The sequence below is a fragment of the Macrobrachium rosenbergii genome, chromosome 51 (genome assembly GCF_040412425.1).
Source record: "Macrobrachium rosenbergii isolate ZJJX-2024 chromosome 51, ASM4041242v1, whole genome shotgun sequence".
NCBI lineage: Eukaryota > Metazoa > Arthropoda > Malacostraca > Decapoda > Palaemonidae > Macrobrachium > Macrobrachium rosenbergii.
The window spans coordinates 49,781,798-49,797,465 of NC_089791.1; the positions used below are offsets into that span (position 1 = coordinate 49,781,798).

Genomic DNA, 15,668 nt, shown 5'->3' on the forward strand with positions numbered 1-15,668 from the left:
TATTCTTAATGTTCAGAAGCTTTTCTTGCAGAGAAGTTTCACCTTCAACAGGTGGTCTCGTTATTAGTCGATGTTAGTTTAAGCTCTCATGGGAAGAAGGATCCAGTCCTTTAGATGCCTCAGGGTAAGTCTGGGGAGTGAACATGGGAGATCTAGAATTTTGGGAGTAACCTGTATTAGTGGAGGTCTGTTACCCCTATAATCCTGAATTTTTAGCAATCGGAGGAACTTCAAGTGCTTGGTGTATGTCGAAAAGTAGAGCACAAGTAGCAGTGTTATATAGACAAACCATCTCTCTCTGTCTTGGGGTATATATATACATTGATACACATATGTGTATATATGTATATATATATATATATATATATATATATATATATATATATATATATATATATATATATATAATATATATATATATATACATATACACAATGTGTAGGTTTATATTTATACATTATAAACTTATTAAATCATTAAATATTTTGAGGTTTTTCTCTCAGGTTGTTATATGCAGGCTGGATCTTATTTATAGATAATGGGTTTGACACTCTTTTGCCATATAGGGCAGTTAGAGTGTACTCAAATAAATAAGCCTCTTGAGATGACATTAATAATTTTATGCTTAAGGGAGAGCAAACACTACTCTGTCTAATGCTCTGCCCCCTTTTCTGTTAGTTGGTCAAATTAACTCACATAACCTAATCCTGAGTTATTACCTTTGCTGGAGGTAATTATTCATTATGAAAATTTAGTGGATGTTCTCAGTCTCTGAGATAAGTAATAGTAATGGGAGGTTTTCAACATCCAAAGGCTGGCTGTAAACAGTGGTCTGTGGGCATCCCTTGTTATGGACCTGTTTGAGACTAAAGGAAGTCGTCTTTTTACCAATTTTTGGTTTACCAGTGCAAGGTCCTCTAGCTTGGGCAGGTACACCAAGCTGTTTCCTGGGTAGATCTAGACTGTCATGCCTTTCCTACTCTTGCTAGGTTTCAGGAAGTCATCAGTATATTAGGGCAACTTGGTAAGTTGTCTCTTGGCGTTGGTTACCCCAGGTGACCAGGGAAGGCTGTTTCTAGTTTCTTTCAGTGGTGGATGCAAGCAACCAAGAGATAAAAAGTTGTCATTACAATCCCACAAGCTACAGATGACTGCTTGTATGGTCCATGGTTCTGATGAACTCTAGGCAGGGTCTTGCAGTAATACCATTATTGGTGCTGGGAGAGAACCTACTAATCGATTCTTTAAACACCAGTGGTCAGGGTGTATGTCATGGTCCCATGTTAAGGGATTTTTTCCAAAGTTAAGTGTACCTTAGTTTAACCAGACCACTAAGCTGATTAATTAGCTCTCCTAGGGCTGGCCGAAGGATTAGATTTATTGTACATGGCTAAGAACCAATTGGTTACCTAGTAGCGGGACCTACAACATTGTGGAATCCGAACCACATTATAACGAGAAATGAATTTCTATCACCAGAAAATAAATTCTCTAATTCTTCATCGGCCGGGTCGGAGAATCTGAGCAGGACCAGCAGAGTGTTAGCTTGAGAACGATACCCCACCTATCCAGTGAGGGAACTGGGTTTTCCAGCACTGATACCTCTATAAAGAACATGATTAGGTTTCTGTTGTTTCTCAAACATTAGGAAACTTCTTGGTAGTAGCTTTTAAGGCTAAAGGGCCATGTGGCTTTGGCTGAGACTTGTCTGAGGACAAAGAAATCTAGATGTTTTTCAAGGTGTTAAAGTGGAGTTTCCCAGGTCTTTGCTGTGCAGTTTACCTCGGAATTTGTATGCGGTTCTTCAGGTCATTGACCTTGGAATTTGTATGCAGTTCTTCAGTTCATTGTTTTGTTGACCTCTGAACTGTTTAGAACTAGTTTCTTGTAAAAAAGTTTCTATGGAAACTTCACAGTAGCCTTACATACAGCTAAAGAGTTAGAGAGCCACAGTCTTAGTTAGACAAGATAAGCCTTGCTAAGAGAAGGCAATTTTGCCTTATTTTGAGCTAAGTATACAGTTTTGGGATAGGCCCTTACAACATTATGCCTTATTTTGAGCTAAGTACAGTGTTGGGCTAAGCCCTTACCTACAACAGTATCCTTACCTATCCTGGAGTCACCAGGGCTTGAGGAACTTGACCCCTTGGGGTTCCAGTATTGTCTGTAAGGATTATTGGAATTGCACTAACAAAGTTAAAATTGACATGAAGGTTTTGTCTTGAGTTATATGGAAACCAGAGTTTCCTAAGAGTAGAAATGCAATGTCCTTTTCATTGGTTTTTGGTTGAGGACTTTCATGCTAATTTCTATCCTTAGTGGAAGATAAGCCACTGGACATGAGCAGTGGCTCGACTTAAATTTTAAACTTATCCTTGGATGATGGCCAGAATCACTCAGTGGCATGGTAATCTGTACTTGCTTTGGTTTATCTCCGTAGTGAGGGATTAAATATTTATTGTGCAGAGCATTATCTCTGGTTTGCTGGGGATACTGTCATGTCATAGGTAGTCTTTTTTGGTCTACTACCTTTTAAATCTGGTTGTGGTTTTTGGAAAGCTTGGAAGCACTGTGTTGAGTATTAGAAGGTTACCTTTTTGTACATAACTACTAGTTAGTTATCCATCATTGGCTCTGCAGGGTTTTGGCGTGGCCTCCCTCCTTCTGAAGGGGCATCCTCAAAGACCTCAGCTAACTTCATGATGAGGATCTCATACCTGAGTGACAATCCTCCTAAGGTGGTATTAAAAGCCTGAGGATTGATCCACTGGTTAAAACAAACACTTGTTTATAAATATTTTGCTACTAAGTAGCCGTTCAGGGTTGGCTGATTCTCACTTTGCCCACCTCCTGTTTCAAATGTGGGAACCAGCTGTATAATGGAGAGGTAAGGTTCATTTAAAAAATATAAATAATTGAAGATTAATTTTTTAATACTAACTTCTCCATTATATAATTTGCCCTCTCTGCCTCCCCACATTCAAAGTGGACAGGAGTAGACTTCTGGCTGCAGGTGTTTGTACCTATTAGTCCCCTGGTGGAGGGTGGGGGAAGTAGATGGATAGAAGAAGGATATTCATAGAAAACAAGTGTTCTCATTTTTTGTTTCAATCAGTTGAATTCCCACTGGAACGGAAGTAAAAGCTACATAATGGAGAGGTAAGTATTTAAAACATAAATCTTAAATTAAGTATTTAATATATTTTTTTAGCATCAGTGACCCTTTCAGTTGTCTCCAGGTAATTTACAATTGATATCAAGGTGGTGGCTCACAAGAGACCTTGGTAACCTTTGGAGTACTGTACTGTGAGTAGGTCTCATGACAGCAACTTAATAGATTGTCCTGTCTTCCAGGCCCCTGTATGCAGGAACTTGAATATCCTGTAGCTCCAGCACTTAATGATATACCTCCCTTTGCTTGGGAATAGGTTGGCAGGGATGGGCATTGGGTGCAACAGTGAGCTGTGAAAAGCCTTGCTCAGTAACCTCTAGACTGGAAAAGCACAGGGAGCTTGGGTCAGCAAGAAATTTGCACAGGGTTCACAAACAGCTTATTAGTCCTAAATACTCTACCAATTCTGCTGTGGCCACAGCCAATAGTCTGGTGTGGTTGGAATCTGGTCTTCATTAACACTTACTGGATCATACAGAGTGGAGGGAACGTGTAAGTCTTGAGTTTGTCCCAGCTGTGAAGCATGGTTTCCAGCTTCAAGGCTACTGGATTCTGTTATACCACAGAATACACCAGAAGCCTGTGTAAAGAAATCCAATAAGAGCATGCCATACAGCCTCCAGAGAGCCTAGCAGTCTTCAAAATCCAGTGACCAGTGTGAAGGCAGGGCTTAGTTGCCCTTGCTGAGGCTGTCTACAGTGACATTCCATCATTTTTGCACTAACATAGGGTCATTTGGTTCCTTTGTGCTCACATGAAGATCTCCACTGCCAGATGACACAGAGGTTCATTAATCCTGTTCCTTTGTGGTTCATGACATGGTAAAAACTTTAAGGACCTGGAACACCTATCCCTTATTTTAAAGAGTGTGTGGTGCTTTTTGTGTGCCTGTAACCAGGTTCCCATTGCCTCCAAACCAAGATGATGAGCTCCCCATTGTGTGTCAAGAGGACACCCGGAGGTCATGGAACCAAAGGGGCACTTTATCCATCACTGGAGATTTAGAGCTTTTAATGTTGAGAAAGGTTATTAGTATCAAGGGGAACTGCATGCAGCAAGCACTTCAAGTGCTGTAGTTTGTAGGGACCTTTACTTGAAGCGGCTGCAAGAGACCACTGAAACTCTTGGATCAAATGCAGTATTAAGGTCTTGTTTGGTAAAAGACTAATCAGTGTTGTCAAAGTGTAAATCTTCTTCCCCAGATATGTCACCTTCCTGGCTGAAACTGTGTGTGACATTTTCCAGCTGATTTGCAGGCCAAGTCAGTTAAATGCCATTCTTCAACAGGGTACAGTATCTTTAGGTCACAATTCTGCAGCAGAAGTTCACCCTCCTTGAACAGTTCAGTTGTTGAAGGCTGTAGCACTGTGCATCCAGGTCATTACCTTAAAAAAGGATAATGCTTCTTTATCCACATCAGGAAACTTTTTAAACTGACTGATTATTCACAACTGATCAAAATGAGCCTACTTTGGGGTGACTGCAGCAGTAGAAGGCAAGGACAGACAAGAAGTTATTTCTTTACCTACTGTTCAGGGTCACATGGACCAAGGATGATGAACGTTTCCTGTTAAGATGATTTTGAGTGCGTATTTTTGATGAGAAAGTCTCATCACTAACTTGGAAGGTGTCTTTCAGCTGCATGTAGATGTTTTTCCTTTAGGCACATGTGTTCACAGCCATAGCAGGACCTGGGTGACTTGAAGGTAATTGCCCTAAGTGACTGAAGCAAGTGTGTATGATGAAATGATCACAATCTTTGAAAGAAGTTTCCCAAGAATGCTGCACTTCAGAGGCTCATGAACTTCTGCCTGTGCCACTACTGCTGGGTAGTACTAGGAGAAGATTAACTAGGACAGATGGAAATGGAAAGCAGAATTACCTGACTTGGTATAGGTTAACAACAAATCTATAGGAAAACAATTGGAAGAGGAAGGATTGCTGGAATATCAACAATAGTAGGAGCTGAAGGAGCAATATCCAATACTGAATGGTAGGGAAGTTGCAACAACTGTAGCACATAAAATACCAGAAGGACTGGTGCAGCTGACAAAGCCACAAGCAGCCACAGGAGCAGTAAGCAGTAGTTCTGTAGCAGTATGTGCAGGAGCTTTACAACACAGCAGGAAGAGCATGGGCTTTGTGGAATGAAGTGCTGAAAGTGAAGTGCAGCAAGTACAGGAGGCACAGAATACACTGCAATGGCAAGTTTTGTTGACAATTCAGTATGAGTGACTGGAGACGCCCAAGGAACTAACGTGGATAAAAGAATCCATATAGCATAAGCAGGAGGCTCAGGAGAAATAACAGCAGCAGCCATTGGTGCAGTAGGCACAATAGCAGGAGGGGCCTTGCATTAGCAACCATCAGTGCAGCAGGTAGAGTAAGACGGCACTGGAACAGTTGACACCTTAGGAAAAGTCATAGCAGGAAGACCTTCATATAGAAAGGCATACTAAGATGAAGTAACATGGCAAAGAATGTTCTTTGCAGTTTGAAGAAGCAGCAGCATGGTATATGGTATGAGGTACCATATGAGCAGGCATATCTTGGTAAGGGAGTTACAAAATACAAGAGAGGAGTTCAGTTTAACAAAAGCTGGCTGATATGTGACTGGTCATGTCAAGGCATAGTTCACTCTCATGGTAGAGCAACCAAACTATGGATCTGGTGAGTGGGGCAGGCTGAGCAGTCAGCATTGGTACATTGCTTCAAGACTGATGTTCCTTAACCTTTTCAGTAGAAGTGGAAGACCCAGAAGTCAACAATGAAACCAAGGATGCCTAAGCAGAAACTATGGTAATAGAAAGCTTGTCCTTCACACAGTACATTGTCCTGTTCTTGAAACAAGTGCATCGGTCAGCAGACCAGTTGGCAAATGTTGCGAGATGAGAGCACTGTTGGGCTAAACAAGTGGAAAACAACAATAAGTGAACTTTTGTAGGCAAACTCAGGTTAAGTGATTAATGACCGTATAATAATTAGTATGTAACTCAGAACTTCACTTTACTTGTCTGCATGCATATATACAAGCAGCAAGCCCAATGATATCAATGTAAATTGTGAAACCGATCATGTACCTATTTTGCAGAAAAGAAGCTCATATTACAGATACCAGTTACTGATAGCAGAACAAAATGTATATTAATGTCTGGGAAAAAATTATACATAATTTGTATTAGGTAGTTGAAAATCAAGTGAAGTAACACAAAGCAGTGCTTATTTTCAAGTGAAGTAACACTAAGTAATGGTTTTACTCTGCACAAAATACAACTGAGAAAGTTGCCTCTTACCATCAACAGCTGACCTACAAGTGTTGTTGTTAAGGAACATAAACCTGTTTGTATATCATATGAAACTTTCAAGATTTTCATACGAACCCTTTATCATAAAACAGCTTTACATTGCGTGCAATGCATACAAAGACAAACAAAATATTCAGCCATCCACCCAATCTCAACTTGAAGTCACCACTGCTCATTCAGCTGTGCTAGACTCTATGTTAGAGAGGGAACGGAAGAGAGCACTAGTATTTATGAATGGGTTTATGAAAAAAAATACATCATAACTTGCTGAAACTAGTAAGAGGTGGAGGTCTGAGACAGGCTGGAGTTGGTGACTTGTAGGAATAAATGAGAGGATTATTACTGGAATAACTTAGTGCATTGCAGGTAGGTACAGGCACTCGTGCATTAACAGTTGGTGTTAGCAAATATGCTTCTGATTACACGACTGAATACTGTATGTCTAAGGACCATTTGGACTGGAAGTGAGGGCTCTTACATGATTGATGGATTTATTTTCAAACAAGTTGGATTTAATTTTTCCTCCAGTGAAATTCGGTTGTAGGAAACTGACTGATGATAAGTTCCAAGAAATATACTGTGATTGGCACAAAAAAGTACTACTGAAGTTTCAAAAATGTTACACAGAGCTCTTGTCCATGTGCTTTTTAGCAGTTTGCATGCAAATTTGTCTTTAGTGTTAGTGATAAAATTTGAATGCTTTATTTACAGATTTTGAGTGTTGAGAGATGGTCACCATAGATGTATCAAGTCAAACAGTGGCTGTGATTAAGAATTGTTGTATGTATGGCTTATGCCAACATATGGCTTCACAAGTGCGTCCTGTGCATCGTGGTGGTATAATAAACCATTTAATCCATTTTGCTAAGTCACTTTTATAGTGGAAATTGTTTATATAATGGAGGTTCAAGCGTTCCATGTTTTTCTGGTTTTTATGTCGTTCTTGAGGATCCCATGAAAAAATTTGACAACCTTCAAAAGTGTGAAAACTTGAAAGCCATTTTGTTTTATTGTTTAGAAACAGTTCATCATTTTGTTTAACATGATCCCCAAGCTTTTTTCTATCAATTAGTTTGCATGCAATTCGTACTGATCAATCTTTGTACATCTATAAACTTAAAATTTAAATGCAACCTTAACAAAACTTTGTGAACCTCTGCAGACATTTTTACATATGACAGTGTGCGACTGACTTTTGTACATTAATGCTGGTGTTTCATAGATTTTTGTTGTTTAGAATTGTTAAATACTGAAGATATTTATATAGGAGAGGAAAAAAATCACCTATTGTAAGCTCACAATAATGCGTAAATTGTCTGAAAAGGATTGCAGTATAAAGCTGCCGTGAACCGTGAACTATCTGTGATAACAATATCTGCATTAAAAATAATAAAATTTGTTAAATGCCACCATGTGAGGAAAAAATGCTTGTCATGGAAGATGAACTTCCTTTAATATGGGGTGGGAGGGCAGATCACATTATCTTGAGTATTTTGTTGGAAGAATTCCTGATTTGGATACTTCATACAGTGTATCTTTTGTGAAGCATTTGGTATTATGTGAATAACACTTATTGCTTATACAAGAGGAGTGTAAAGTATGACTTTGTTGTAAATCTTAGCTTGTATAAATATAGAAACATTTGGACATAAGTAAGTTTCATATTTGGGCAGCTGTAATTTTAATACACAAATGTTTTCTTTGCCCAGATTTCCTAGTTCACTAACAGTGGTAGCAGTTGTTACTACCACCCCTTTTTATCTTATAAAAACATGTGCTCCTTCAGATATTGTTTGCCTTTCCCTATTTAATACTGCATTGTATTTAGCACCAAGGTCGGTGGACACCTGGAAATGTACCATAGTATTTTCTCAGCAGCTATCGTAATGTACAACTTAATTTACAATAGCCCTAGGTAACTTAAATGGGCCTTACCTGATTTAAAACCAATTAGTAAACTCATTCTACTGATTTTGGATAAGGTGACAACTAAAGTGTAAGGTGACCTTAGAAAAATTCAAACCATTTTAACAGCAGAATCAAACAGAAGAATTATTAGGCCACTAACTGCATGTGAGCTCTAAAGCAATTACTAATCAATTGGTTTTGATACAATTGTTTTTGATACAAGTTGGTGCTATAAAATCACAGCAACACCAGTTAGCATCTAAAAGGGAATTACTCAAGACTAATAGAGAACTCCACCTGAGTAAGTGTTTTGGCTGAATATTGAGAAAGTTGTCTATATAGCTACAGAAATGGTGTGAAGGTGGAAATGCCCTGAGCTTCTCTAGTCATCTGCCTAAACAGTTTGATACAATGCAGAAGCTATTTGCTGTGCACACACATTTGCCCACCAACTACAAAATTTCTGTGAATCTATCAATATGTCAGTGTCTTGTAAAGAAAGCTTAGAGTGGGAGAAAAGGTACTTGAAGCTCTACCCTATATACCATGAGCAAAAACTATATAGTTAAATGCCACTGGTGTTTATATATGTGGGCACTAACCTCAACATGAGTTTCAGCTAACGGTATTTAGTACAAACTACTGGCTTCTTAGTAGGGAGATGACATTACTGGAGTCTTGTTTAGGCAGAATATTTCTTATGTAAACCACTGAAGATAATTCATGAACACCTTTCCTCGGGTAATCTTTTTCAGACCTTGTTTAGGCAGAACATTAAGGATAAAGTCCTCTGTAAAGCTGATGAAGGCATTTATGGCAAAATGTGGAAAAACTAACACAAAAACAGAAGTCAAGTGACATTAATGTCATGGTACAGTACATAATACTGGACAGAACTGGGCTTCCCGGCAATTAAAAAATAGTATCCCAATATAGGTCTTCCACAGTTGGATGACTGCAAAATATCTAAAAATGTGTTCAAATTTAGAGGAAAAAACATAATTTATCATATTTAGCCTTCATACATTGTGAAGTAGACCCAGCTGCACAGTCTTCAAGAGCTTAAAAAAGAAAAATCCTACCTTGCATGTCCAGCTCACAGTCCACTGCCTGCTTACTGGTACCTCTCATTTTGTGCCAAACCCCATCTAAAGAGCAAGGGGGTGTTGAAGATTTAGATTTAAGAAAAAAGAAAGGAAAAATGTTTAATTGTAAAAACAATGTTTATTACATTAAATGCATTTATCATGATTAGCTTCAATTGCAATTTAGGTAGAACAAAGCATAAAAGGCTTTAAATAGAAAAGAAGCCTTGAGCAATCCAGCTATTTACTACCTCTTGCAAAATCAAGATACCGTATCTTTCGAAAGAGGAAAGACAATCATGCTCACAGCCTTGAGAAGCAAAAACTGAAAAATTCTCTTGATAGGAGCTAAAAAGCAATGTGAAGCCCTGTATACCACCATCAAGAAGCAACTCAGACTCGTTGAAATCCTTGAAATCAACTGCAGGAGCCAAAAATGTAAGCAAAACATTCTGCTGCTACTAGAAGCTAGTTCCTTAAGAGATAAGCAAGATGAAAGAGTATAACAAAGTCATGTTAAAAGAGAAACAGGAGGGCAAACCCAGCTGCCTTGGCTCTTGGTTCCTGTGATTGCAGACTTTTTCTGTAACCATGGGAACCAAGAATCAAGGCAGATGAGAACCACATTCCTTGTACCAAACCATGAATTCTGTTGTGTGTAAGTGTAATGGGCAGAGGGATAGGGCCTGCTACTCATCCAAGTCTCTGCCATGACCTCTGGAGCCACCTTCCATAAGGCTATGCTGATAAATATTACTTTTGAAGATGCACTATGGGAGGTCATAAAACCAAAGGAAGCTGCTTAAAATTCTTCAAGTAAACAAATAAAGATCTAAATGCCTTGAACAGGAGAGTCAGAAACCACCACTAAGGCCAAAAAGCAATGGTAGCAGACACCAGACTGCAAAACCTCAATTCACAGAAAAGCCAGAAACTAGGACTCAGAGGAATCAAAAAAAATTAAACCCCGCAGATTAATACGTAGCAGAAAGATTCCCTGTGAGCTACCAAAAATCTCGGGTACGTGACATAGGAGCTGCGAACACATCAGAGGCAGACAAGGTCCTGCTAAAAGTCAGGAGTGATGCATCAGAGAGAGAGAGAGAGCTCAACTTTGTTGAACCAACAAACAGAACCCAATTTGGAAAGGTCACAGTCCCTCTCTCCAATGCCCCTTAAATGGAAAACACCATCAAAATAAAATATGCATCCATGCTGTTCCCACCTGATCCAGTTTGGGAATCAAATACCATACTAGTCCAATCAGGCAACAAAATGTTGGCCCCTATTATCCTGTGAAAGATCACCAAAGCATGATTAAGGTATCATTCTTCCCAAAATGTTGGCACATGCAGGGGGAAGTGGAACAGTAGTCGAGATGAATATATAGAAGGAAACTGAGCAGAATAATAAAACCTATAAAGTAATAAAAATCACTGCAAATACACACAAACCTACACCTTACTGGATTTTGCTATTGGAAAATAAAAATACATTTAAAGAAATAATCCATTAAGTGCACTCGACTTACTGGTTGCTAAAATGAATGGAACCAATGCCTTCTTGTCTAACCTTGTGTGACTGTCGTCTTTGATTCCTGCATCTTTCTCCGACTCACTTGAACATTTAGCATGTGTTTAACTGCCTCATAAAGACTCCACTTCATTTCAAAATGTGATCTTTTAGAGTAATTTGCTGTAAAGCAACCTGGCTGAGCTGGTCTGGTACAGGTGTGATTTTCCTAAGCTACATTTTCTCTTTTGTATAAATGAATCCCTAATCAAACTACTGTATAATCAGCTTTTAATAGTGAATATGGTAATTCATGTTAAGATTATTTTATTCAAGGCCTTATTAAGGGGGTTACTTTTCAAAGGTATGTTTCCAGGCAAATATGTTGACTACGCATCCATACAAATATTTACATTAATTTCTTCAAGGATGAATATTAAACTTATAGTACTATAGTTCTTAGTTAAAAATGAATAACATACAGACAGATGCAATAAAGTATAATTCTTAATATAAAAACTACAACATATATAAAAAAAGGAAATTACAGTAGTCCTAAATTTAAAAGCCTCTACAAAATGAATGTGAAATTAACTGTAAAACCAATTGACATCCTTTTAAGCCTGCGATGCCTGACTTTGTATTGTCCATTTCAATGTTTGGTAGGTAACTTTAATACAGTGTTATTTATTGTGTACAAAAATATATATCTTGTGAACTAGTAGTGCCTTTCTCTAATATGTATTCTACAAAACCAGAAGGCACAGCTTCTCCTTTTCTGCTAAATGATATGATTTTCAGTAGCCAGATATAAACCTGCTTGTTTTATAGTAACATGCTAACATATAAATAAAAAATATACCTTAACTCTTGTCAAGTAGAAATATTAGCATAGCATTGATAACCATGATATAAATACAATACTACATATTATTAATGTTTATTAAACCAATAATAATTTTTAATTCTACAGTAATCAACAAAAATAACAGAAATGCCTGATCTGACAAACCATGTCAAGACTATCTGGAATAAAGGTAAAAGAATAATATACCCTCTAACAGAGCATCCAATTTAAGAAGTGCCTGTCAAAGCACTGATATATCTTCATCTGAGCTGACCCTACATTATTTGTGGCCTGTTAATTTGGGCATGGAGGTATTCTACTTAGTATTATAGCTCTTAGAAAGGGGTGAGAGCAACAGCATTGAAATCATTCCCTAAGACTGATTCCCTTGATTACACCTAAAATACAAAACCTACAGTTAAACAAGCTGAACAGCAATTATACTACATGTTGAGTCTACATATCAAAATATATAATTAAAAGATCGTACACTCAAATGAAAATTTAAAACCAGGAAAACTCTTTAAAATTTAAAATATATTTCCCATGTTTTTCTTAAAATACTATCTTAAAACTTGTGTTGTACCTTAGCGCTCAAAGGTCAAATTAATAACAGCCACAAACATTGGATGAGAGGTCCAAAATGAGATAATATGCTGTGAAAGAAAAAACTACACAGATTTGGCTACTTGGACTTGCTAGTATGGTGAGCTGTTAAGTCCTCAAAAATTTTTTTATTGCAAAAAATACTTAATTAATTACAGGGTGCATGTTTTCATTCACAGTGTCTCAAATGAGAAATACAGTAACTATTTTGCACTGAAATTTATAATTTTGTGCTACATGCAGTATTCCCTTGAGTTATTGCGCTGCAAGAATGCCTAGGCCTTTCTCCTTCCTGCAGACTAAGATGTTTAATCAATCCATGCCTAAATATTAGGAGTAGTAAATGTTAGGAGGACTGAACAATCCTCACAGCTATCTGAAGCAAATTAGGTTAGGTAGACAAGAGACTAGCCATCACTTGATACAAAATAAAAGAAACACTTCTTTCAGAGATTAGTGTAATGAATGAACAATTTTCCCTCTTTGTAATGCAACATTTGTTCCATTTAAATATCTGCTGTTGGCTGACTGCCATAAAACCTTTACTCATTTTCAACTGCATGAATGAGGTTGTGAGGCTAACACAGGTCAATAGTAACTACAATTTTGCTTGTGGGATTTACAAGTCTTTTTGTGCTTTATATAACTACAAGTGAATTTTGCTTATTTATGCTTTACAACAGGGCTGTCTGAGGACTAAATGCAGTCCACAGAATGATTTTGTGTGGACCTCAGATAAAACAAAGCTCTTTGTAAACATGAATACTGAAACATACTGAGAATCATTCGTCAAGCACTGGAAAATGTCTAGGATGCTTTTATCCTTTACAAATACAGTACCCTATCTTTGCTTGTCAGATCCAAAGTGAAGTCAGACAATGGAACCTGAAAATCAAATACTACATCCTGCCTTTTTAATGGATATGACTAACCCTTAGAATTAACTGAATTTCAATCTACAGGCTGATATGCACATTTAAAAGACATGTAAAAGTCTTTATATGCAAACAGCAGTTTCTTGAGTCAACACTCGCTAACAGCAATTTTACACTTCTCTTCAACTTGTAAAGAACATTCAGAAGAATTGAGGAATTTTCAGGGAATTTCATTTTCATAAGCAGATGCTCATAGATGTTTCTATGAATCAATTTGCCAAATTCAGAGCAATTTAAAGAAGATATTTCAGTTTTTGTAAAATCACCAACTGTCAACAAGAAAATTTAAGATCTGACCCCAGTCAGAAATCTGTCAGAATAAAATAAGAAAAGGACTTTTTAAATTACTCAAATGCGAGTGTTATCCAAAACTTTGAACCTGAGATGTTTAATGCTCAGGGGCACATGCATTTCTCATTTACCATAATTGGCAATGATAAACACTAATGTATTTTTAACTACTTTGGCCAATGAAAATCCAGTGTTCTCATAATTAAATAAGCACTACATTGCTTATTTGAATGTATTTTTCCTTTTCAACAAAGATTACACTTTCAGTAAATCCTTTACAAGGAACATGTCCAATGACCTAATGTTTGTAGGTGCAGTGTTCTTGGTATGGCCACTGGGGAGCCAGTTTTTTAACACAGCCTTTCAATTACATGAAGTTGGACAGGCCTGCTTTACAATGCAATTTTTTTGGCAACAAACTATAACCAATAATGATTTTCACTTGACAAATTTGTATGTAATATAATTTAGCTCTTATTTCCAACTAGTCACCTCATTTGGAACAGTATATCTCCTGTAATTTAATTATACTAATAACAGCCATTTTAGTTAAATTCTATCAGAAATCAATATACTGTACTGTACTTAAATTTCTTTTCAATCCCACTATCTTTATCCCTCAACTTCTACTGTTCTCTTCTATGTGCACAATTGAGCACCAATCATTATTACCGATACAGTACTCATAATGTATGTATTTTTAAAAAATGACCCAAAAGGCCCTCAATTAGCCTAGCAACCTTTAACAGAAAACTGCCTACGTGTATTAATTACCTATGTAAAATAGCTTAATTAGAGAGCTAAAAATTTCAACTCTGATAGGACTTGAGTGAGAAGGAATAACTTGAATATGAAAAAAACAAATAATTATGCATAATTAGTAACTACTAAACAAACAGAATATGTTAAAATGAGTATCATGTAATGAAATAAAAAGCTGAATGAATAAATTAAAGGTAAGTAAGCTTTACTATACAGTGCTTTCAAGCAAGAAACTCAAACCAAAGACTATGGAAGATCGTATCACAGAAGCTATGCTACAGTCAAAGGTTTGGAAGGTTGGCAAAAGGGTAATCATCTAATGTAAGGAAACTAAATTTGGCTCCTGGCATGACAAATGTCAGATGACAGGTACAAATACAGGTACTGTACAGTGGCTTTAAGCATTTAGCAAAATTTAACTGATAGGAGCTATGTTGAGGGCTTCAACTATACAACTGGTGTGTTGTCCTGCAAGTTCCTCTAATAAAAAAAATGAAACCATCACCTATTAGCAATGTTTCTTTCCTGATGTAGTTAAACCCGAATACTGAGTCATTTGTACTCTCTCACAAGAATGGTAGGAAGAAGTTATTCAAATGACTAATAAAAATTTAATGAAAAGTTGGAAATAGTCAAATAACTAAGCTGAAAGTGACATGAAACTAATGAAAGTACAAGGCAAGAAGAAAAGAAGCTAGGGCCTGAAAGACTGCTGCAAAGAACCTTTTGTACTGCTTACAGTTCGCTGTTTGCAGCACACTGTAGACTGTTGCCAACTAAGGAACACCCACCAACAAGGCACTTTCTGCACTTTAAAGTTGACTGATTGTATTTGTTGATTTGAGCTGCTCATATCAATACCACACACCTTCCATATGCTCCTATTTCAATTCCTCTTCCTTTTCAAACCTGCTGCATCTAGGATAGCACTTCAAAAGGTAATACTCTACCATCATGTACCATCCTCCTATATAGCAATGTGCTGCTGAATACTGTACATATAGCTATATGATGTTGGTTTCACAGAGTCAAGTCTGATTATAATATAAATAGTTTCACCGTTCCCTTTGCTAATTCATGCCATAATATTAAAGTACATTACCTCCTTAAGCACCAGAGATCACTGATACGCCACCCTCTTGATTTCAACTTACCACTTTAGTCATATCTGAAAAGTCACACAAGAGAGTGAGAATAGTAATATTGATTATAAAATCCTTGAAACTGCTTGCTGCTCAGATTTAC

The 15,668-nt window shown here is 37.3% G+C and overlaps 2 protein-coding genes across 11 annotated transcripts in view; one reads left to right on the forward strand and one right to left on the reverse strand.

The window, feature by feature from the left end:
* LOC136833390 (neuralized-like protein 2) overlaps nucleotides 1–8,262 on the forward strand; it is a 49,127-nt gene extending 40,865 nt beyond the window's left edge. For both annotated transcript variants that reach the window (XM_067095472.1, XM_067095473.1), the window contains one exon: nucleotides 7,189–8,262. The gene's annotated coding sequence lies outside the window, so the exon portion shown is untranslated. The remainder of the gene's footprint in view (nucleotides 1–7,188) is intronic.
* The window catches only part of LOC136833389 (uncharacterized), an 84,892-nt gene that overhangs the window by 10,314 nt on the left and 58,910 nt on the right, over nucleotides 1–15,668 (reverse strand). For 5 of the 9 annotated variants that reach the window (XM_067095471.1, XM_067095464.1, XM_067095463.1 and 2 more), the window contains one exon: nucleotides 11,907–15,591. The exons of 2 other annotated variants lie outside the window; for them this stretch is intronic. In XM_067095471.1, coding sequence (XP_066951572.1) covers nucleotides 15,569–15,591 — 23 coding nt within the window. In that variant the 3' untranslated portion in view covers nucleotides 11,907–15,568. Of the gene's footprint in view, nucleotides 1–11,906; nucleotides 15,592–15,668 lie in introns of those variants that run through there. 2 more of the 9 variants (XM_067095468.1, XM_067095467.1) reach the window with 2 other exon arrangements.